This window comes from Asterias rubens, chromosome 1, assembly GCF_902459465.1.
Source record: "Asterias rubens chromosome 1, eAstRub1.3, whole genome shotgun sequence".
In the NCBI taxonomy this organism is placed as follows: Eukaryota; Metazoa; Echinodermata; class Asteroidea; order Forcipulatida; family Asteriidae; genus Asterias; species Asterias rubens.
In genome coordinates this window covers 31,629,231-31,654,594 of record NC_047062.1, presented here as the reverse complement: position 1 = coordinate 31,654,594, position 25,364 = coordinate 31,629,231, and the positions used below count along the sequence as shown (strand labels likewise).

At 38.6% G+C, this 25,364-nt stretch overlaps 1 protein-coding gene across 1 annotated transcript; it reads right to left on the bottom strand.

Annotated features, from left to right (window-relative positions):
- Window positions 1-4,573: 4,573 nt before the first annotated feature.
- On the bottom strand, window positions 4,574-24,210 carry LOC117300908 (lysocardiolipin acyltransferase 1-like). The gene is made up of 7 exons (XM_033784809.1): window positions 24,125-24,210; window positions 18,451-18,672; window positions 11,331-11,340; window positions 10,366-10,554; window positions 9,266-9,397; window positions 6,838-6,969; window positions 4,574-5,749 (listed from the first exon to the last, which is right to left on the bottom strand). The coding sequence occupies exons 2-7, from the start codon at window positions 18,625-18,627 to the stop codon at window positions 5,259-5,261; spliced, it is 1,131 nt and encodes a 376-aa protein (XP_033640700.1). The 5' UTR covers window positions 18,628-18,672; window positions 24,125-24,210; the 3' UTR covers window positions 4,574-5,258.
- Between the last annotated feature and the right edge of the window lie 1,154 nt (window positions 24,211-25,364).

Below are 25,364 nucleotides of genomic sequence, written 5' to 3'. Positions count from 1 at the left end.
CTAAGCAATACTATTATGTGCTTAGCAAGTGTTTGTACTTACAGGCTTTTGTCAAATTGGGCCCAGTTCAAATCAACATTAAGCTCTTTGTGAAACCCAGCCCAGTCACTAAACTATGAGGGATGTACCATCAATGGCGAGCAACGCCTGCAAAAATGCGTAGCGAGATCGATCCAGACAACTAAATAAAAATACAACAGGCACACATCAGAAATTGTTGTTTGTTATTCTGTTATTGACAGAGATGATTTTTTTTCACAAGTAAAAACATATAGAATGTACACGTACAACTACGATCTCTTTTAGTTTTATCCTATCTGAAATAGCAGCTCAAACTCTACATTAAAAGAAGTCTGGAATGGGTTGATTGCAATCACGTCACAAATTTCAAATTTCTCCCAAATCCTCTCTGAATTTGTGAAATTTTGCAATCTTTTAAGTACATCGAATGCTATAAATCTTCAAGAATGGCGAACGTAAATTGCATTTTATATACTTATTTACGACACTACAAACAATAGATTAAAAAAAGTATACACGCATTAGCCTATAGTACTCGTACAACATTAGTACTCAATTCAGTCAGAAGTTTTGTGCAGCACGAAATTTGAGGTGAAGACGATAACAACAAATATAACATGATTATTACAATTTAAAAAACTCATGGTTAAACACTGTCTGTTTATAAAACACTTTAAAATATCACATATACAACTCGTCACGGGAGTTGCTTTACTACAAAAAAGTGTAAATTTGTTACTCTCTAAGTGCAAACAAGTGAAAAAGCACTCTCTGAAGAGCCATATAAGTGACAACTCTTTATCGAGTGGTCTTCCACTCTTTTAGATTGAAGTTTGCATCTTTAGGGGTGTTTTTTTGTTCACTCTGCCCTGGAGTGAAGCCCCTCTAAAGCAGTGAAATAACCACTACTCTTTTTAACGAGCCATATGAGGGACAACTCGAAGTGTAAAGATTGGTGTTTTTTAATCTTTTACATTCAGGGAGTATGCTCAGCTACTTTAAGCAGCTCTATGAAATTATGCCACGGAACTACAAAACAATTATAAAAATTACACATATTAATGATTATCTAAGGATACTACATCTTAGCACTGAAACACAATATGTAAAACCGGACCTAAACGCTTTAAAAATTTATGTTCAGCCGTTATTTTAGTTCACTATAAAATGTGAAAGTGGACGTAGGAATCTCAAATTAATATTCATACACAAAATACTTTTGGCAAATAAAGTTGTAATTTGGTGATCCTCTTTGGAGAAACTCTAACTATTTTACATCATTGCAATAAAGTCCTTGTCACACCCAGGCCCCAGGCAAGTTTTACTGACATCTTAGAGGCAGCTAAATCACACTTCCAGAAAAGGGAACACTTCGGCGGCACAAGAAACATTTTCCTGTAAGTTTCTTTAATTTTCCTTACGATAATTAAAATTTGAGATTTGTTTTCTTCTTAGAGATTGCCTGAACTGCTTGCCTGGGACCATATAGCTGCTGAAGCAGAAATTGTTGCTTAGCAGGAAACCAGTCGTAGACAGTACGTGTCATAAAGTATTTCAGCTGGTACCCTATTTTGAAAGGCAATTTTTTTTGTGATTAGCTACTTTTTGTGCTGAAACAGCTCTAGGAAATTTGCTGACCAGATTAAGGTTACTAGCCAAAATATCATATCAATAGTGTAGCTAGTATACTGGTTGTCTGGGTTTAGCAGAATTTCAAAAAGTTATTTGTATTTTGACATAATATTTCGCTTAGCAATTAAGATTGGTTGGCAGTTATATTGTAAAATCGAGCCCAGGGCCAAATTGTATATAGCTGCTTAAAGCTGAGAATATTGCTCAACAATTTTCTGCTAAGCAGAAATGAGCAGGATACCAATCACTAATTATACTTGAGAAATTGTAGTTTGGCTGGTAACCTTATTCTGGTAAGCATAGTTTTGTTATGCTTAGCTACTTTTTTGTGCTTAAGCAGCTCTATGCCAAGGTGTGACACAAAACAACAACAAATCAATACATCTGTAATACTTATAGCACATTTTTGATTCAAACACGCATGCATCTTTTAACAAATAAATTAACACAATAGATAATTTTAACATAATTTAATTAGTTTATACAATCTCATACCGTATAATTTCAAACAACAAAATAGTAATTTTTAAAAATCCATTCAAAAATGTGCTTTTACACATCTTCTTTAAATATTAATGCTGAAGTATAACGCTTTGGCAAGAATTAATGCCTAAAAGATGCCCTTTACAAAACAACCGCTTCGGCTCCAGATTCGGTTAAGGTTACAATCCCGGCCATATCTCATTGGGCCCCCCTGCCCCCTTTAAATGCTGGTTCTGATTGCACGGTCTTCTGTGTTACCGTCAACATCGAACGGGGAACGGGGAGGGGGGGGGGGGGGGGGTGAGAGAATGATTATTGTCAGTGGGAAGTGTACATGGAAAGGTTTTATGTAACGTTAGAAATGGGTGACCCAAGCATTTTGGCTCAGGGCCTTCAGATGAGGGAGCGAAGCCTGAAGCCGAATCCCTATGTGATGAATATTCATAAACTTAATGACCTTCGACCTTTTGTTGACCAACCAACTACTCTAAAAAATACAGTGGTTACACGCACAAAAATACAACACTTTTTAAAGTCTCTCAACCCCCATTAAACATTTCTTCATCTTAACAAGTTTTCTGCTAGGCAAAACTAAGCAGTAAAACACTGAACAGCCTCAAACAGTTCCTTGACAAGGTATTTTGGCTGGCAACCTTAAAGGAACACGTTGCCTTGGATCGGTCGAGTTGGTCTTTGAAAAGCGTTTGTAACCGTTTGTTATAAAATGCATATGGGTAGAAAGATGTTGTAAAAGTAGAATACAATGATCCACACACATTTGCATGGTTTTACTTTTACCTTGCGAACTAACACGGTCGGCCACTTGTGGGAGTCAAATTTTGACTCCCATAAATGGCCGACCGTTTTAGTCGACAAGGTAAAAGGAAAACCAAGCAATTTCAAGTGATACTTGTGTGGATCATTGTATTTCAAACATATTTCTAACCATATGCAATTTATGGCACAAACAGTTACAAACGCTTTTCAAAGACCAACTTGACCGATCCAAGGCAACGTGTTCCTTTAATACATGAGTCTGGTAAGCACAAATTATGCTTAGTAACTTTTTGTAAATAAGCAGTAATTCTATGAAATTGGGCTCTGGTACATGGTTACAGAAGCCAGTTACTTAATTTGTACTGAATTATGGAATATAAAAAAATCACAATGCTGGAAAGAGGAACATGTACATTACTTAGTGAATCAGGGGTGGATTTTACAAAGAGTTAAGATTTGTCTCATCTTGAGTTAAGACTAGTCTTATCTTGAGTTAGGACAAGTTACGCATCCTAACTTAGAACCAGCCTTAAGTTTTAAACATCTCCTAGGACTAGAAGAAGTCCTAAGTTAGAACTAGTCCTAACTCTATGTGAAATCAACCCCTGGTCATATGAAAATTTTCCTGGGTATAAATGAATATATACACTGGTCAACTCCTGATTATATTCTACAACAATGCACTAATATGCATTTAATAATTGCATAATATACACTGGTAACCTGTATTACATTGTAGTTGGTAACTCAAGCATCCTTACACACTTTGCTCATCCTTTATGAAGCCTGGTTCATACTTGAACGTGAATTTGACGTCACATCTCTCCTTTTGCAGCGATATTCGGAAGCGAGTCGAGCAGAGTTAAACTGCTGCAAAATTTTAGTTGCGAATTTGTGACGTCAACATTCGCTTCGCATTCACATTCGCAGGAAGTATTATAAGCCGGGCTGAAGTCTTCTTTCTACATTTAAGACAAGGTATACCTTTGGTTTCAGGAACCATTCAATTGCTTTAAAACAAAAGTGTAGATGTACACATCAAAACAAAAATTTCAATTCAAAGAGTGGTCATGTTTTTTGAGATGATATGCCCTCTCATGATCAAATGTATATGATTGGGTTGCACTTACATGATTTATGACACATTTTGATTACATACCAAAAATCGTACATATATCTGTACATGTACAATAATGGTGCTTTTGGAAAATTTACATTTTTTTTACGTACAATTTTGATTATTATCTGGTATTAAATTATTTTTATGTTTCAGCGCTTAGGAACCCTGTATTAAGTGCTAAATCACTGCATGTTATTATAATTATTAATACATTACATAGATCGTACCATATAGCATTAAAGGCAGTGGACACTATTGGTAATAACTCAAAACAATTATTAGCATAAGACTTTACTTGGTAACGAGTAATGGGGAGAGGTTGATAGTATAAAACAGTGTGAGAAACGGCTTCCTCTGAAGTGACGTAGTTTTCGAGAAAGAAGTAATTTTCCACGAATTCGATTTCGAGACCTCATAATTAGAATTTGAGGTCTCAAAATCAAGCATCTGAAAGCGCACACTTTTGTGTTTTTTTTCTTTCATTGTTTTCTCGCAACTTCGACGACCGATTGAGCGCAAATTTTCACAGAGTTTGTTATTTTATGCATATATTGAGGTACACCAAGTGAGAAGACTGGTCTTTGACAATTACCAATAGTGTCCAGTGTCTTTCAAGACTCAACGTGAGTCTACTCATTCAATCACAACTTTGGCCCCTCGTTATACATACTGTTTTCAGGCAGATAATAATTAAAGAAAAAAAAACCCTTGTTAAACTTACTGTTGTTATGAATTCATTACTGCTAAGACTTTAGACTTGTGGACAAGTCGTTAGTGGTCTCACGCGGTGAGATAGTCGAGTTGTGGCGGTGCTCTCGCGAGATCACTGCTCTCGCGCGAACTGCTGGTTGCCCGACTTCTACTCTGACCGTAGTCTCGTGGAGGCAGTAGTCTTGCGGAGCCAGCAGTCTCGCGAGAATACCGCGAGAATCGCGGGGGGAGTTGGAACGCTATCGTCGCGACAGACATTTAACGACTTGTCCACAAGACTGCTACCACTTTGATATTATTTTTTAGTTAATAAAACAATGTCCACTATAATAAGTACCAGATCAAACCTGCGATCATTCACATCTCGTGATTAATTCTGGCTTTTCTTGCCGATAAAAAGATCTTTGTGAGATGATTGTCCTGAGTATACAACAACTGACTAAAAAAAAAAATTCCACACAAGTTCCTCTTCCTTTCTAACTCTAACTATCACAACTGTGAGTGCTTTTATTTTTTACCCGTAGTATCTCTGACACGACGACATTATAATGCTTTCCATTCCACCGTTTACAATAAGCTGGTACGTGCAGAAACAAGAAACGATGACTACGAAACACCACGCTACATAGCAGTTCATTAAAAGCAACACCACAGCAACTAAGAACAGCATCCAGGAGACCAGCACCATGTATAGAATCATTCGTCTAGATCCCTCAGACTCCTGGCAAGCTTTAGGCAACCCGTCCCCTTCACATCCGGGGAGTAGCAACCGACTCTTGTCCCCAGTGTAAAACGCCTCCAGCGCCGTTTCCTTCTCCTGCCATCTCTCGACGCACCAAGACTCTAGATTTTCCTTCGTGGATGGGAGGGACGAGTTGGAATGTTTCCTGATGTGGAACCCTACTTTGGACGGCAGCGAGCCGAAGATAAAGTTAAACTCCCCGAGCTCGGGTATCGTGTCTGGGTAGGTGACTGTCACATCATATAGACTGTCAAGAAGATTTTCTAAAACAGATGATATTTTAAAACATAAATTTATAATTATATATGATTTGAGCCATTGCATGGTGAGGTATCAATAAATATTTGGTTTCCGATAACACCATGTGTGTGTCTACTTGCCTGGTAGAGTTTGTTCTTAAGAAAACTGTCTTGCTATTTTTTATTCTATTACTCTAGAAACCAATTTAAGAACTGACTCCGCGGTAGCGCAGTTTATAATGATCCTATAAACTAAAGCAGAAGTCCCAGCCAATTTTCTATACCTTCCACCAAACTAGTAGTTAAAAGCAGGACAGTTCTTTTCATAACTGACAAGTCTCCCGTGGTATTAGAATATACAGCAAGACAGTTCTCTAAAGAACAAACTCTACCTGGCAAGTAGGTACACACATGGTGTTACCACAAACCAAATATATATATCATAGAGATGATAGACCTGGAGCTTAGAGAAGGCAAGGCCATTTTCATTTTGCAAATGGCACTTCTATAAGTAACTAAAACTTGGGGCAATTTTGTGCTTATTAAGAAAGCCATACATGTACTCCAATAAAGCTTCAAGAGTTTCCAGAAGGGGCACCAAGGCCAAGACCAGGGCAATGGAGGCCAAGACCTTGGGTCCTCCCTGTAGTTCCAGGCCTAATAATGATTAAACCTCTAAATTGAAAAAGGAACGAGAGCTTTTCAAGCATCTCCCGCCATAAAGCTTCAAGGGGTTTCAAAAGGGGCACCAGGGCCAAGACCAGGGCAACGGAGGCAGTGGGTGTAATAGGAGACGTTTGAGACGCTTGGTGGCAGCAGATTACCAGGTAAAATCCATTGTTCTCTGTAATGTGCGCATCCTAAGAACTACCTAAACAATAGACCTTATCGCAAATACCAATGCGCAAGCCCAGACTGTTGAATGAGGTGCATTGTGGGATATATATGGATCAAATTTGGATACCAGCAAGACCACAATGCACCTAATTCCAAGCTTTACGCGCGCGCCCCGGTATTTGCGAAAAGGTCTATGGACATTTACCTGGTAAGTCTGCTGCCACTTAGCGTTCCAAAGTCTCCCATTCAAGGCCCAATATAAAACTTGCACTTACTTTGTCTGAGTTCCTGTGTGAGAAACACAAATCCTGTGGTCCTTGGATGTAAGCAATAATTATATTCCGGACGGTTACTCTTCTTGGCAAATTTATTGCTACTCTCCTTTGTTTTCATGTCAAAATTTGTGCCTGCAATTCAAACAGAAAGTGAAATTGTTTTCATATACATTGTGTACTCTGTAGAGACTAACTGGCAGTTTTCTCTAGGAATGTGAAAATGAAACTATATACAATGTACATGTTTAACATTGATCCTGTTGTATATTTAGGTTGCAGTAACACCATGTGTACATCATCTACCTGCCGAGTAGATTATGTTCTTAAGAGCTTGTCTTGCTATTTGTTTCAGTAGTATCAATAGCGTACGTATCTACCAACAATGTGCTCAAGGCGCTGAGTAATATACATTTATACAGAAAGATAGACTATTGAAATGATGAATTCTTAGACCCAATTAAATAGCACCTTATTATGGTGTACAAGGTGCTACTGTGCATCCAGCAGCCACAGCCAGGAACACCAGGGCGAACCCCTTCTCTTTTCGATAAGTGCACTGGGTTCTTTTACATGAGTTAAATAACACACTGGACCAACGGCTTTACGTCCCGTCCAAAGGACGAAACAATGGTTAAGTGTCTTGCTTAAGGACAACTGGGGCAAAGTAGATTTATCAGAATTTTTTAGTTCTGAAAAGAAATCCCTTACTGTTTGACCAATCAATATCATCCACCGCAGTTTTAAAATGGTAGATCATGAACTATGTCAGCCTGCAATATTATAAGTTATCACACAAGCGCGAGTGGAATACGGAAGTATATAGCGCTTCTGTGTCCTATATTTTCCGTATTTCCACGAGCGCGTGTGTGATAACGTATTTATCTTCAAGCAAACTTGGCGCGTGACATAGAACACACAATACGCAGGTAGTGATATTAGCCGTGCAATATAGGTTTTTATCACCACTCCATTCTGCCAATCTGACTGGTGGATTAACGCGTACTTGAAGATAAAATATCATATGAAACACATCTCTACAGTTTCAAATAGTTGGCCAGCTCACCGGAAAAAGAGTGAAAGTGGAGGACCGGCTAAGCCTGGTTCATACTCCCTGCCACATTGAATGCAAAGTGAGTTACATGAAACAAACAATCTGGAACGCGCTGTTTTCCCAAGGGGTATTTGCTTCACTTTCACAATTCCAGGCTTTAGTAATTAAACTTAAGGAAGTTTAAAGGGAAGGTATACGTTTGGTAATCACTCTTTAAATTAATGGCAATAAAAACTAGTGGTTAGAAGCATACAGTAGCTTTAGATAGTATAAAGCAATTTGGAAACATTTCACTAGAAAGGATGGTAAATCAATCTTTATTGAGCAAATCAATACTAAACAAAATATCAATAGGCAGAGGTTAAGCCCAGGTCATTTATCATGGTCAACCACAAAGTTGGCCATGGTAGAGTGCAGGGCAGACAAAACAAGATAAACGCAAGACATAAGACCGAGTGCAACCAAAATAACTTAACTTCTACGAACAAAAACTACAGATGCAGGTGGGGTTGGTCAGTAGACCCCCAAGATGGTTCGTGGCGAGCATTCCATATGGTGTAGCTACAGAGGATGGCAATTTTACTAAGTTCCTTTTTAAGAGACTTAGGAGCTTTGGTTATAGTGAATGAACAAATGTCCGAAATCCTAGAAGTGGTTTCAGGAGTGACCAGACCACCCATTTTGTGAGATGTCAGCTACCAGGTTGGGGTATTTTTGGTGTTTTCGTTCATGAGCCTTTTTGTTCAAATGGCACTGTCAGTTCAACTAGATGGACGTGTTTTGTTTGGGTATTGTGTAGTTGTACAGTTTTTATGCCCCAAATCTGATTCTGAGAAGTGTGTCTGTCACATATTAACTATTAGATTGTGCATTCATAGGGATTAATCTTCCTGTGTGGACATGACCCCTCCGGATTTTCGCAATATCTCAAAAACGTGAAGTATGAACCAGGCTTTAGAGATTCAAGTAGGGAGTTTGAGACATTCTAAGTAGAAGTGTCATGGCCGAGTGGTTTCTGATCAGCAGAGTGTGAGTTCGAATCCCCAGCCGTGACACTTGTGTCCTTAAGTAAGACACTTAACCATTGCTTCCTCCTACAGAGGGGATGTAAAGCCGTTGGTCCAGTGTGTTGTGTAGCGCACAAAAAGAACCCAGTGCACTTATTGAAAAGAAAAAAAAGGGTATGCCCTGTTGTTCCTGACTTTGGCTGCTGAATGCGCCGTAGCACCTTATAAACCATTACATGGTGTGCTACGGATTAGGTCTCATAATTCAAAAACTTCGTCCAACTCACCTTGAAGTAAAAATACTTGGCACTTTGTATCCTTTGGAAAAGCGCATTATAAATACAGTTAATATTCTTATTATTACAAGTACCTTCTGGGAATATAAGAAACTGTCCCTTGTAGCGGAGAAGACCATAGTACTCCAGGAGAGCCGACAGCCAGGGTTTGTCCGTATCCCAACGTCGCTTTAGAAAGATGTAACAAGCAATCTGCATTGCCCATCCTGAAATAATTGACAATATTAAAAAACAATAATAATATGTGAGAGTAGATCTGTTACAGAAGGTGCCGCTTTTGAGAATAGCGAGGATCCTGCTGCCGATGGCAACAACCTCTTCCTAACTTAGGATTAATTTTTGGACTTAGGACGAGTCCCAGCCTTACACTGTAACATGTACACCTTAAGATTAATCCTATTTCAGGATAAGTTACTCGTCCTAACCCGTTCGCGTTTCGTGAAATTGGCCGCTGAGAAAGCATTTTGAGGTTCGGCTCATGACAAGATCGACGTGTGAAACCAAGGAGCTCTAGCTCGTCCAGTCGCTCCAAACTGTTTCAGTCATAAAACTTTTCATGTACTTAATTCTGAATTTGGTTCGGCGCGACTCTGGAGCGCCTGTATGAAACGGGTGTTACTTGAGCAGGACGTGAACCAACGACATCCAACTTAACATACCTGTGCTCAACCAACTGAGCTATCCAGATATCCTTGTTAGGTGGTGCAAGTCAGAAGCCATATAACAAGTGCAAGGTGATCCCCAGGCTCCCGCTTCCCATACTGTATCGTAAACCTTGGTGTGATCCCTGGCCACGCGACAGCTGACCATTGTATGGTTTCTGACTGTCACCTCTGGATGACGGAGATATTGACTGGTTTATACTTCCTGCAAATGCGATAAGAATCTTGAAGCCACAAATTGGCAACAAATAGTTCGCAACAGTTGAGCTGTGCTCAACTCCTGCGAAACCTTCGCTTGGAAAACAGGGCCGAGACGTCAACATTCTGATCGCATTGGCATATATGCAAGAAGTACTTGTATGAACCGGGCTTAATAGAAAGACCAACATAAGGCTAGATAGCTCAGTTGGTAGAGTGCTGGTACTTTAATCCGGAGGGCGTTGGTTCAAGTCCTGCACCAGTCACTATGTCTTTGTTCAAAACCAAAGCTACTTATTTATAATCACACTGACCGAATCCAGGCATGAACTTGGGATCACTCTTCAAGATAATCTTCTCTGTGCGTAAATTGCTCTGACGATGAAGGACCAGCCAGAAGAACATCCAATCAAGACGTGTGCGGTGATTCATGATGAATATACTGCCCTCGTTGGCAGCGACAGTGTCGCCTGTCATCGATACTGTTACACCAAACACTATTTCTGTGTCACAAATGATTACAGGCAAAACGACCGATGAATGTTGAAAGTTTTAAAAAAGAAATTAAAGTTGAATTAATTAAAATTAATGTGGACAAAACGACAAACATTTAAAATCATTCTAGGATACAAATATATTCTTTCAACGAATGCTTACAGAAATTAATTACAACCAGTGAACATAAAATATATAATAGATATGTAAAAATGAAACATTTAAAATACAACTTAACCAGGACAATAATTACATAGTAGCCACAGAAGCCAGGGCCTCCGTTGCCCTGGTCTTGGCCTCGATGCAGCTTCCAGACCAGGAACTTCATCTTTGAGAGGGCAAGGTATTTTTCATTTTGCAAAAGGACCTTCCACAAGTTTGTGGGAAACTTTTGAAGGGGCACAAAGGCCAAGACAAGAGGCATTGGAATCCATGTCCTCTGTGACCTTAACTTAACTGTAGGCTTTCCCATTGACTTCCCCAGTTGAAGTGTCCTTTGAAAAAAACCCAAAAAACAATGGCCTTGCCCCCTCAAAGATGAAACTCCTGGTCTGCATAACTTTTACATGAAGCACTTGCAAATTATCAAAAAATGCCTCAATTTCTTAAAGCTGTTTAGTCAAAAACTTGCCTATTGAGTAAATCTTCTCAACAAAAAATAAGTGACAAGTCACAGGTAACTGGTTTCTACGCTAAGCAGATTTTTGTGCTTAACAGCTTTGTAAAATACTGGATTTCAGATACTGGTAATGATTAAAATAAAGAGGTATCCAAAAAGGCTTACCCATTAATGCCTGAATGATGCCAATCAGCGACGAACATGGACCAAAAAGAGAAGAAAAACATTTCATAAGACAACATTTTGGTTTGGTATCAATGAAATCAACAGTATTGTTCTTTTGATAAAAATGTAAGCGAGTGCCTAATGATTACATGAGTAAAACTGAACAAAAATCAGCTTTATAATAAGGGAATCAAGTTGCTGTCATGTTTATCTATTTGCTTAAATGATACCTGTAAATGGCAAAAAGTGACAGTTGGATATTAAATGAATAAATGAAAATAAAAAACAGGACTCTATTACACCATGCTGGAAAAGTATCAGTGTATTTGGGTAAAACACAATTGTTGCTCTCTTAAGATTAAAATGGGCTGGTAGAAGCTTTCCCATCTTTAGTCCTTAAAACTCTGCTCTTGAAAAATCACATAAATTTTTTTAATAAATTATGTTGGTACACAATTTCTCTCTGTTCACAAATGTTTGCAAAAGAAGATTTTTCAAGGAATAATCGTCTTGCGAAAGGACATTGTGTCAATAACCATTGCAGATAGCTAAGTGCTATCCATAATCAGCACTACATGCACAGCATCAAGAAATGTTTGCTTTTAAAAAAGTGTTTGATTTTACTTTCTTGTGACTTAAAGGTAGGGTCATACGCATTTTTTTAAGGACAATTATACAGAGAGATAAATAAGAGTCACCAGTGAGAGTTTTAGCTGAATACAATGTCTTCTTGCTGAGAAAACAGCTACAACAAATGCAAGATCTGACAATTACAAACCTGGAATTTCAATTTTGAGAGAGCATGGCCTATTTTCATTTTTTATTTGCAAAGGGCACAACCATTGAACAACTTTGAAGTCTATTGGAAACTTTTGAGGGGGCATTTAGTTAGACAAAGACCAGGAGCAACAGAGGCAATGGTCTACGTCACCTACGTATTATATATGATATCCCAGGTCTGAAATAGCACCAGACAATAATGTCATGCAGTTACTGCAATCCTAGCACCAGACAATAAATTTAGTTTCATTCGTTGGGATAGCATCAATGATGGGAGTTCAATCCTGGCCCTTATCCAAAGTTGTCATTAAAATAATTCAGAAATTGAATCATTTTGTCGTATAGTGTAATCATTGAGGCTGTTCTTAGAATGAAACTGTTTTTCATGCGGATGAGCGAAGCGAAGGAGCATGAAATGACATGCAGTTACTGCAATCCTAGCACCAGACAATAATGTCATGCAGTTACTGCAATCCTAGCAACAACAATAAAGTCATATAGGCCTACATGTGCAGTTAACTAGGGTGTCGTGGCCGAGCGGATAAGAGCACCGAATTCAAGCTCTGATGCTTCTGTTCAGCAGAGTGTGGGTTCGAATCCCGGTCATGACACTTGTGTCCCTGAGCAAGACACTTAACTATAATTGCTTCTCTCCACCCAGGGGTAAATGGGTACCTGTGAGGGCAGAGATGGTTCTTGTGATTTATTTAGCCGAGTAGCGCATATTAATGTTGCACAGGCTGCATACTCCCCACCAGGGAGCTGAGATGGTTTAAGGAGTGAATTAAGGCCCAGTGACCAGGGGTAATAATGTGAAGCGCTTTGGGACGCCCTCCGGGTGTGAAAAGCGCTATATAAAAACCGTGTATTATTATTATTATTATTAACTGCTATCCTAAAGAACAAAACATACAAAATTAGCAGTTCATTTGCAACAAAATTTAAAGGCAGTGGACAGTATTGATAATTACTCAAAATAATTATCAACATAAAACCTCACTTGGTAATGAGTAATGGGGAGAGGTTGATAGTATAAAACATTGTGAGAAACGGCTCCCTCTGAAGTGACATAGTTATTGTACGAGAAAGAAGTAATTTTCCACGAATTTGATTTCAAGACCTATTTTAGTTATTTTAGTTTCTGATATTTTTGCCAATTTACACTTGGCAGTATGCTCTGTCTAGTCAAATATCTGCTAGCAGCCTCACAAATATGGCCACTCTTAACGCAAAATCACAACAAACAACTGGGCTGGCTTTCACAAAGCACTCAGTTCATCTTTAATTGTCAACATCACCATGGTGATTTGCACTGTGAGATCACACATTGCTAAGCAATTCAGATTGATTCACAAACAAGATCAATCCTAGCTCTTTGTGAAATCAGCCCCAGGTTGCCCTGTGACAAAGCGAGTCTTGATCATTAGTAAAATCATGTACATTACATTTACAACAAGTGAAGGCCATCTACGTATGCGATGGCGTACATGTACGTCTTGGCAGAGAACTTCAAAATATTCAACCATAAATTACTTCCCTCAACCCAGGTGTATAAATTGAGACATAATCTATGAGGCTCAAGTTGGTTAAAGGCACCGGACACCTTTAGTAATTGTCAAAGACCAGTATTCTCACTTGGTGCATCCCAAAATAATAACAACAAATCTGTAAAAATTTTGACTCATTGGTGTTCTGGTTTTTTGGGGGGTTTTTACAAGCAGAAAATACTTAAAGCCATTGGACACTTTCGGTAAGCAGTATTGTCCAAGGCCCACACTACGTGTATCACAACTTATAATATATAAAATAACAAACCTGTGAAAATTTAGGCTCAATCGGTCATCGGAGTCGGGAGAAAATATCGGGAAAACCCACCCTTGTTTCCGCACGTTTCGCTGTGTCATGACATGTGTTTAAAATAAATCCATAAATCTCGATATCGAGAATTGATATTGTTTGAATGTTTTCTCAAAAAGTAAAGCATTTCATGGAATAATATCTCAAGAGAAGTCTTTCACCATTACCTTCTGTAAACCCTGTAAGTTATTTGTAAATCTGTGAACTTTTTTTTTTTTTTTTAATAATAATATAATAAGCTAGCATTTATAAAGCGCCTTTTCCATAGGTTACAAAGCGCTTGGATATGTCCAACACAGATCAAAAGTCAAAATCAAAGACAAAACAAGTGAGTCTTTAGAAATTTCTTGAATGAATCAACTGAGCTTGCTATTCTGCAGCTATCAGGAAGTGAGTTCCACAGAGCTGGGCCTGCATTTGAGAAGGCTCGGTCTCCTGCACTAGTGCTTGTCCTATGCTCAGTGAGAAGGTTGCGTGAGGAAGAACGCAGCATGCGTGATGGTTGATGTTGCTGAAGCCTTTCACAGATCCGAAAGCAGCTCCAAGAAATTGGGCCCTTGTGAAGACCTGTAGCACTAATACAGTAATTAGTGTAAAGCCATTGTCAGTATGGCCATGGAGCAAACTTGCTCTGTGGTATGGCGTAATTAGTCAAAGTCTGATGCCTCATTTCATTTCCAATTTATTTTCAACCGTTATCATCAGATTGTAAATAATGACGAGCCACAACAATACCAATAACCTAAATGGTTTTTGCAGTAGAAGGAACTGTCAACTAATGAGCAATTATTATAATCATCATTAGTCCTTTTCCTCCTCTGAAGCAAAACATAAATTTGTAAAAAAAAAACTCAGAAACTCTACATTATGTATTCAAGTTACTAGAGAACTTAGATATTCCGTGGGTGAAATCAAGGCGAGAATTTTACATCATAACCGCATTACTTTGAAGGGAAATGTTTCTCATAATAAATAATAATAAGAATAATAAATAATAATATTGAAGTCTTATGTAGCGCACATATCTACCAAACAAGGTACTCAAGGCGCTGAGTATTATATACAAACTTTCAGAAAGATAGGTTATTGCAGTGATGAATTTTGAGACCAAATTAGTTAGCACTTTATAAGGGTTTACAAGGTGCTACGGCGCATTAAGCAGCCACAGCCAGGAACACCGGGGCGAACCCCCTTCTCTTTTCCAAAAAGTGCACTGGGTTCTTTTACATGCGTTACACAACATGTAACCAAGGGCTTTACCAATGGGTAAATGTACACGCCATTGTCCAAAGGGACCAACGGCTTTACGTCCCATCTGAAGGATGAAACAATGGTCAAGTGTCTTGCTTTTAAAGGACACAAGTGTCACGGCTGGGGATTTGAACCCACACTCTGCTGATCAGAAACACCAGAGTTTGAATTCGGTGCTCTTAACCGCTCGGCCACGACACTTCCACAAACTTCATAATGCTTTATAATATTGAAAGCTGCTCTAGGCTTCTGACCCAAAGTTTGTAATTGTCATTAATGTTAAGAGTGATTACCAAACGTATACCTTCCCTTTAGCCCAAGTCTATAGTACATGTACACAAGCCTGTGTTGTGAAAATTTAATTTAAAAAAGGTGACAAGGTTTCTGAGAATAGCAAGCTACAATGGCGTGTACAGTCGATGGTATTTATTGCACTCGTACTTTTATAACACTCCTTCAAATTGCTCTTCCAGTCAATACAACTCGACTGGAGTCAATGCACATTGTACATTAGCAAATTCGATACATGATGTATCTTGACTATTCTAGACAAAGGTAATAACAACACATCTCTGCATAAAATCAGGTAGTGTGGTACGTTTTTTTTTAGCAGGTTTTTAAGGACCTTAGTACATTGACGTCACAGCTGTCATCTTACAATAAACAGATGATGAAACAATAGCCATAGATGAAACAACAAATGTTGTTTTCCAGGACTGAAATGTCAAAGTGTATTTTACCCACCATACGTGTATTTCCATCTCTTAACAGCTTAAAGGTCATGTGTTAATAGTAACTACATTTTTTCACAATTTTCTCAAAGCGATTTAGTGGTTAAAAATGATAGGCTTTGGCAAATCGTTTTTTTGGGGGTACAAATTATTGAAATATCTATTAGTATATTGTTAACATTTTCAGCAATGTTCAGGACCTAACCTGTGTAGCTTGTAGTACGTGACTTTAGTTACACTATAATATCAAGACAGCTTTGTACTCAGAAAGAAGTCAGCTTTGTTTTGGTATGAAATTTAAAAGCTCGAAAACAGTATCAGCCTTTGAAACAGCAGTTTGAAAAATAGTCCAATTTCAACCACGATCTTCTCTAAACATAAGAGTTTTTGTATATAAGGATTCGTAGGACTCTGTGTTGGCGGTTTTCAAGATCAAGACCATCAAATTTGATTTTCAGTCCCATGGGTCGAACATCAACATTGCTACTTCTTGCATGAAACCACATGCTGTATCAATTTACATTCATTCATGGATGATTTGAAAGCAAGGCTAATGTAAATAACCATAGAGAAATAAGCCAGGTGCTATATGATTTGAGGAATTGCATGGTGAGGTTAAGCTTGGGCGATATCAATTAATTTTATTCACGATATATCGCTGACAATATATCGTAATATTCGATATAATCGCGATTAATTAAATTTGTCAACATCAGTCTTCAAACTCCCAGTGAAAGTTGTAGAAGAGACAGTCATAGCATAAGAGAGGTGTTCTAATGACCTATTCTTCTGGTTTTACTCCAAACCTGTGGGGTGCAAGATGTCTCAGCTAGGAAATACATTGCGATATTGCAATACTTAATCAATATCGCGATATATCGATATTTCGATTAAAACCAAATCGATCCGATATCGAAATCGTTTCCAAATTCGTATCGCGATATTCGATAATATGGTGGTATCGCCCAAGCTTAGGTGAGGTATCAATATAATTTGGTTTGCAGTAACACCATGTGTGTATCTACTTGCCAGGTAGATTTAGAGAACTGTCTTGCTTTATGTTCTGCTACCGGCGGAGTAGATTTTCAGAATTCGGGAGACTTCTCAGTTCAGAAAAGAACTGTCAGTCTGCTTTTTTAACTACTAGGGCCTACATGTACATGTACCTAGGCAAAAGGTAGACAATTGGCATTGACTACTATTTTAGCTTAGGATCCTTATTAAAAAACTATAGCGGAAGGAGGTCTTAATTGGTCTCAATGTTTCAGCTAGCTTGCTCTAGTCATCGTCAGGAGAATGTTTAGCTCTTAATGCATGACATGCATTGGTACAAAGGACTGACCATAATTAACTTTTTATTCCTGAGAGAAAATATATCAAGAATTTGATGTACTTTGCAAATGACTGATTGTCCAATAAATAAACACCTTATCTTTACCAAGAGAAACTATAAAGAACAAGATGCAGCTCCTTTAAAGGCAGTAGACACTATTTGACTCAAAATAATTATTAGCATAAAACCTTACTTGGTAACGAGTAATGGGGAGAGGTTGGTAGTATAAAACATTCTGAGAAACGGCTCCCTCTGAAGTAACGTACATGTAGTGTTCGAGAAAGAAGTAATTTTCCACGAATTTGATTTCAAGACCTCAGAATTAGATTCTGAGGTCTCGAAATCAAGCATTGAAAGTACACACCTTCATGTGACAAGGGTGTTTTCTTTTTCATTATTATCTTGCAACTTCAACGACCAATTGAGCTCAAATTTTCACAGGTTTGTTATTTTAATGCACGTTGAGATACAGCAAGTGAGAAGACTGGTCTTTGACAATTACCAATAGTGTCCAGTGTCTTTAAATTCTAGTCACCAAAATAGACGATATTTTTGACGGGAGATTAGGCTTACAATGAGCTACATTATTCTGGATCTGGATTATTCTCAAAACTCTAATTAGAGCCAAACGAGGAGAGAGAAGACAATGAGGAAATTTCAGTTTTAGATGTGGGAGGAAAACCCAAGAGACTTATTCCAGGGAAAACCCACGCAGTCAAGTAGGGACTGCACCCAAATCCACATAGTGGGGCTGAAACTTGAGATCGCTGGTTGTGCTCTTATACACATCCATGGGTTAACTGCCAAAGGCACCTATACATGGCTGTGACTCGACCACATTGTAGTAGCATTCAATTCAGATTCTAAGCTGTGAGTAAAAGGCCCCCCAAATAACTATCACTGTTGGTGCTCTACGCACTGATCTGTGCCCAATTTCGTCGAGCTGCTTTAAAGCAGAAAAAATTGTTTAGCAATTGTCTACTTACTAGGCAGAAATGAACAGTACAGTCACAAATTGTGCATGTGACATGCTACATTGTATTTTGTCTGGTAACCTTACTCTGGTAAGCATACTTTGTTGTGCTTAGCTTGTTTTTGTGGTTTTAAAGCAGCTGGATGAAATTGGGCTCAGCGCTCAGCCAAAAGGGGAAACATTGGTTTAGCTTACCACAGGTAGAAGTAACCACATACTCATGAGGTAATCTGTGACCCATCTGAATAGGGACGGACTGAAGAACATGAGCGGCAGCACCGGTCCCATCAAAAACACTGTGCCGAAAAACGCTGTGATGATCAATGACAGGGTACCGATCACTCCCTTACACACTCCTAGTGCGGACGTCATCTCGCTACGTTGGCACACCACTTACTTGTAAGCTTTCAACTTGTTCTGTATCGGAAAAAATACAGATTTTATATTTTAGTTTTTGAGAAGCCAAGGCGAACTTAATCACTTCAAGCCAAGAACCAAAATGGAGAGAAGACAAGGAAGGAAGTTTCAGTTTAGATGTCGGGGGAAAAACCCAAAGAATTATTTCAGGGAAAACACACACAGTCCGAAACCCAATCCCATAGTGGGATTTGAACTGAGGTTGAAGAGTTGGACGGCAAGGTAAGATACCATCTGCACTGCCAAATACATTGTATTCTACTGGAGTCTCGTTGCCAAGCGGTGAAGTGTTGGACTCGAGCTCTGGTGTGTGTGGGCATGACTACGCATTCAAACCGAGCACTTTAATAATAATAATAATAATAATAATAATAATAATAATAAGACTTGTAATGCGCACATATCCACCCTGCTGGTTGTTCAAGGCGCAGTAAAACCAAAAACAAAACAAAAACAAAACACAACACAAAGAAAAACAGACACAACAAAATTAGTCATTGAAAACCTGTGACATAAGATAAGTTTTGAGAAGAGACTTGAATTTTGCAGTACAAAGACAAGATCGAAGATTAAGTGGTAGAGAGTTCCAGATGCGTGGCGCGGCTGAAGAAAAAGACCTGTCACCCCATGAGTGTCGAGACTTGGGTTCAATGAGGAGAAGCATAGAACTTGATCGAAGATTCCTTGATGGAGTGTAAACTTGAAGCAGTTCAGAAATATAGTGGGGATCCGGGAAAAAGTCACACCGAGGACGTCCTCGATTCAATTTCGTGTAGAAAACCAATGGGGAAGTCTGAATAAAAAACCATGTCCAAACAATGGGAGAACAAAGAGAAGTCCTCGGTTTACACCATAAACACAGCTGTGTGAACAGCCGAGTGTGGGTTTGAGTCCCAGTCACGACACTTGTGTAGCATGACACTTGAAACCATTATTAGGTCCCTATTACTTTGTCCTTTGGATTATTATAAGCTGTTGGTCCCGTGTGTTGTATAAAGCAAGTAACAGAACCGAGTTACACGTATCGCAAAGAGAAGGGTTTGCCCGCGGCGTTTCTGGCACTGGCTGCTGAATGCACTAGAACAGTTTGTACATAAATGCACCTCATACATTACATGTAACTCAAAACAGAGCAAATCCTTGTAGACAGATAGATAAATATTGAGTGTTTTGATTAAGCCCCTAGGGATGTGACAAATGGGCTATACAAGAACCCATAATATTATTATAATTATACTCTTGAAGTGGAATAAATAAAGACAGCAAATGGGAACTTACACATTTGAGAATGGATAGTATGGCATAACGTGTTCATGCTAGCCTTCAATATAAATGCAAATTTGACCAAGTAAAAAAAGTACTTTTTAAATTTTCAATCAATTTTCTGTTTTGCAAAACAGAAAAAAGTGTGTTGAAAAATGGGAACATACGAAGGCAAGGCATAATGCACATTTTTTGTTTGGAATGGGGGGGGGGGAGTTTAATTTACAGTCCTCATGGAAAAACTGTTTCCTCTACCTCCACAGAAATTCAAATGAAGTATTTTGTTTGGATAATTGGGTAGCTAGTGGTATGGACTTTGTGAGCTTTCAGATTAAAGGAAAGGCATTACCTGTACCTCTGGTAATCACTCTTAAACTGTATGACAATAACAACTATTGGAAATAAGCCTAAAAACAGCACCTTTTGATAGGAAAAGCATTTTCAGAAACATTTCAGTTTGGAAAATTGCAGTCACTGTAAAAAGTTTTCCAGTTGTTATGCCCCCAAAAATTGAACCTGAGATAGGGATCATTATTCCTGCATATTTAGACATTGCTCCAGATTTTCTGACAAAAAAACCTCAACCTTTTCAAATGACATGTTCACATTATAGTTTTATTGTGAATGCATAGATTTACAAGGGATTTAAACAATCAAACTGTCTCCCTCACAATTAATGTCTAATGTGCCTTTAAAACAATTATTGATTGTATAATGAGTATAATATAGTGATATAGTATTACAGTGTTGTTGAAAGTACAAAGTCACACACAGCAGGAGGAAACTGCATGGATTATTATTTGCAAAACTGGAGCCACTGTCACAGCTGAGTTGTGAAAAGACAAAAAGTGCAAAGGTCAGGGCATTCAGTGTTACTAATCTCTTGTACACATTGTGTTGGCAACATTCATTGTGAATGAGAGGCCAGAGTCCATTCTGAGCATTAGGCCTAAATTAGGGGAAATCAAATACCCTAAACACCATATTGGTTTCTGTTTGTAATACAAAGTATCATGGATTCCAATCAAATGTAACATACATGTAGCTAACAAAACAAGGTTGAAACAAATTTCAAACAGTAAATTATTTTCAGTTACAGAAGAGTGCAGGTTTTGGTTTTAACTCAAAGATTTTGTTTTGGACTGGAAATGTTCCAAGTGTCTATTACATGTAGAAATAATTGGAGAGCTGAACTCTGTAAATCAAAATGCTTGAGAGGGAAAGCCATGTTCATTTTGCAAAGGGCGCTTGCATTGGAAAATCTTAAAGTCTATGGAAACATTTGAAGGGGCACCAAGGCCAAGACCCGGGGCAACAGAGGCCACGATTAAGGCATGTTGGTGCTCAGGTCACAATAACTGAGGAAGCATGTGGTTGAACAAGTGTCATCCAGACAAATCTACGTTTATGGCTCCCGAGATCAATCAGCGACGATGATTCCATTGCATAGGCCTTAGAAACAAAGTGATTTCCTTTTAAAAGGATTGTAATTTGAAATGTCACATTTTAACAACCCTTTGGTATCCATTGACTGTGACTAGCTGTGTTGTGATCAACTTTAAATGAAAGTTGACATAAGTTTAAGGCATATTAGTTGTTTGCAAAGAGCCTACTTCCAATTACAAAGCAATTCAGGCCTGTACATATTTATGCTTTCACAGTTTTGAAAGGGCAATGGCACCAAGGCATTTTCTCCTTGGTAAAGGGCACGCTATGAGGAAATTGTAAATTTCTACTGTGAGCACTTCAAGGACACCATGGGGCATGGAGGCAATCACAATTTTAGTTGCTCCTGTGAAGTAAGCTTGGGCGATATCGATTTATTTTATTCACGATATATCGCCGACAATATATCGCGATATTCGATATAATCGCGATTAATTAAATTTGACATCACCAGTCTTCAAACTCCAAGTGAAAGTTGTAGAAGAGACAGCATAAGAGAGGTGTTCTACTGACCTATTCTTCTGGTTTTACTCCAAACCTATGGTGTGCAAGATGTCTCAGCTAGGAAATACATCGTGATATTGCGATATTTAATCGATATCGATATATCGATATTTTGATTAAAACCAAAACGATCCGATATTGAAATCGTTTCCAAATTAATATCACGATATTCGATAATATCGTGATATCGCCCAAGCTTACTGTGAAGTATCAGGCCTGCTGGGACAACAGTGCCAAGACTATTCCTTGCTGTTCCTTGATACATTGCATCCTGACATTTACATTAAAGACACTGGAAGATATTAGTAGGCCTAGTTGTCAAAGACCAGTCTTCTCACTTGGTGTATCTCAACATGCATAAAATAACCAACCTGTGAAAATTTGAGCTCAATCGGGCATCGTGATGGCGAGATATCGATGAAAAAAAAACAGGAAAAAAAACCTTGTCACACGACAAGGGTGATATTGGCAGTGATGTTGTTAACAGAACAGGTGAGTTTGGAGCAGTGTTTGAGTGTACTGACAGATAAGATTGTTGATTACAAAGAGAAATTGGTAGTTTATTCCACAGTTTGGGAGCAGCAGTACTTGTAGTGAAGGCATTATAGCTATTATATATAAATTAGAGCGCTAACACCCCATTATGCACGCATTAAGATTTTGAAGCAGTGTGGGCGCATCCATGTTTATGTACAAACCAACTCAAAAGCTTGAAGATTTGTATGGCAATTGTACGGCTATTTGCATGATAGTGCGTTTGTTTTTTTCTATGTGTCATAGAACAAAAAATGTTGCAAATGTGAACGCACAATCTGTTGATGAGCATACAAACTGCGAGCGTCTTGTGCGTCATGTTAAAAAGGCACGTATACACACATGTACCTTTTGTAGTACTCCAATCAATTTGAACTTACGGTTTTCGTAGCGCGGGCGTACGCGAATGAGCTGTTGCGTACGCAAGCGCTCACGCCGAATGTAAACAAATAATAATAATAATAATAACAGGTATTTAGAAACACTCTCCATAGAAAACTATATCACAGCGCTTACAAAAACTGAAAAATAAAAGCACAATTAAACAATTACAAAAACTTATCGAAAAAGCTTCATACACAATGTTTGAAAAGCATGAGAAAAAGAGAAAAGCCTTAACAGGGAAGAGATGTGTTTTCAGAAGTTTTTCAAATTGGTCAGTGGATTTAGCGGCTTTAATGAAAGAAGGGATGTTGTTCCATTCTGTGGATGCAGTAACAGTGAACAAATCGCTGTGGTTTCTCTTAAAATTAAAATCGTTCTGTAGTCACGCAACACATCAAACATGTCTGCGCCCAGGGTGGCTTCAAAACGCAGAGCAAGTTAGCTCTTAGAAAAAAAACCCACTCAATCAGTGCTTTGCGTACAAAAACATATGGACACGCCTCTGGGAACCAGGCATCTGATTCCTAGACGCGTGTCCATATATTTTGTACACAAAGCACGGATCAAGTTTTTTTTAATATTCTAGGACGGACGTGTGCGATAATTCTCCACATTTGTCCTGAGAAAAAAATAATATGCGCACGCTCGTCATGTGTCGTGACTTCGCGATGCATTCGGCAGAGTTCGGAGACAATCAGCATTTGTAGTGTAGTGGTAAAACGGAGTAGTTGGGGACTGAATTACGGTAAGAATTTATAACTTTTACATTTTATGAGATTGCGGAGTGGGTTCTCTGGTCGCCCCCTCGGACATTGAGATATCAAAGGACACATAGAGCCTAACTTGGGCGAGATTAAAATTAAAATAAAGAGAGATTTCTGATTCCAAAATTCATTGAACAATGATTGAACCATCATCGTTTAACACGTGAGAGATATGAGGTTACGGGAGACGATAGCCGGACGAAACCGAAATAGTTCTAGGAGTACAGTCTACCCACCTCCATGGTCTACCCTAGTGGCTGTCTGTCACTCATCGAATGATCACTACACACTATACACAGACCATGTAGGAGGTAGAAACTATTTCTACCTCCATGCACAGACAGTACGTTCATGCTGTACACTGCGGCAATCTGTACTGTCACTGTGGTGACATTCATTGTCATGTCATGCTCAATCTGTCAAGTGTCCATCACGCCAATATTAACAGTTTACACTTACACAGTTAAAAAGCTAAGAAATTTTACATAGCACAGCGATTTCCAAACAAATTTGAGTATGGTTGATTTACGAAACAATTCATAGAGCTGCATACTTACGTTTTATCAGCTACTGTGGTGACACTGACAGAGAAAAATTGACATTCAATGAAATCGGCCCATAAATCAATCCAGCTAGACACCAGTAATCATTAATATGAATGCCGCCCTCTAGAGTTTAGATCTGGTTTAAGTACATTATTTTGAAACGCGCGCCCTCTTGCCTCGAGTAATGAATAACTGGGAACCCTTTTATTATTATTTTGTTCTGGCAAAGTCTTATTCCCAAAGTTACAATGGTTGTTTGGGAGGGGGCCGTGGGCATGCTGCCACTACCTTCTCCCGCTGTCTTCATAAATGTAGATCGAAAACATGAACAAACAATACCTGTTCCGACGGTAGGTCGGAACAGCTAATAAGTGGGTGATAAAAAGTGCCCATAATAGGAGGAGTGTTTTATGTCTGCTGTGCCTCCCGGTGGGTCAGCTTGCCCCTTAGAGGCCAGGGAGTAGACCCGACACACCCACATACATAATGCATGATACATACTACACGTGGTAAAAATGGAGAAAAAAATATATATTAATTGAAAACAAAAAAACCCCGGACTTATACAAACTTTCAGCTGAGATCTTGAATCATTGTAGAACTAAAAATGCAAGTTTACCACCATTGGATCGACAATTTCAAGGGCTAATGGGGATTTTCAAAAGGCTAGAGTCCAAGGAGTAGACCCGACACACCCCATAAATTAAGCACATTTAATGCATGATACACACGGCATGTCGTGATTAATGGAGAAAAACTAATAATTTTATTCATTGGCAAAAAAAAAAACCCGGACTTATAAAAACTTCCAGCTATACTCTTGAATAATTCTAGAACTAAAAATGATAGAGAGACGCAGTTTGTACCTGCGTCATGCTGACATATCCCTGCATTCAAATTTTAAAGTTTTAGAGCGTCTTCCAGACTTCTTGATACCGAAAATTAAAAGTAGGCGGCTGTGCTCCCAAACGAACTCACCAAGCCTCCCTATCCCCTACGGGATGTTTGTGCACAGAGAAAATCAAAAGTAAAACTGATCAATTTGACCCAAAATCATTGCTCAATCTAAACAATTTTAGCACCAATGGATGGACAATTACAAGGGCTTCCCTCTCGTACAAAAATTAGCGCTATGGGGATTTTCAAAGCGACGCTAGAGTCCAGGGAGTAGACCCGACACACCCCATAAATTAAGGAAATTTAATGCATGATACACACGGCATGTGGTGATTAATGGAGAAAGAAAAAAATA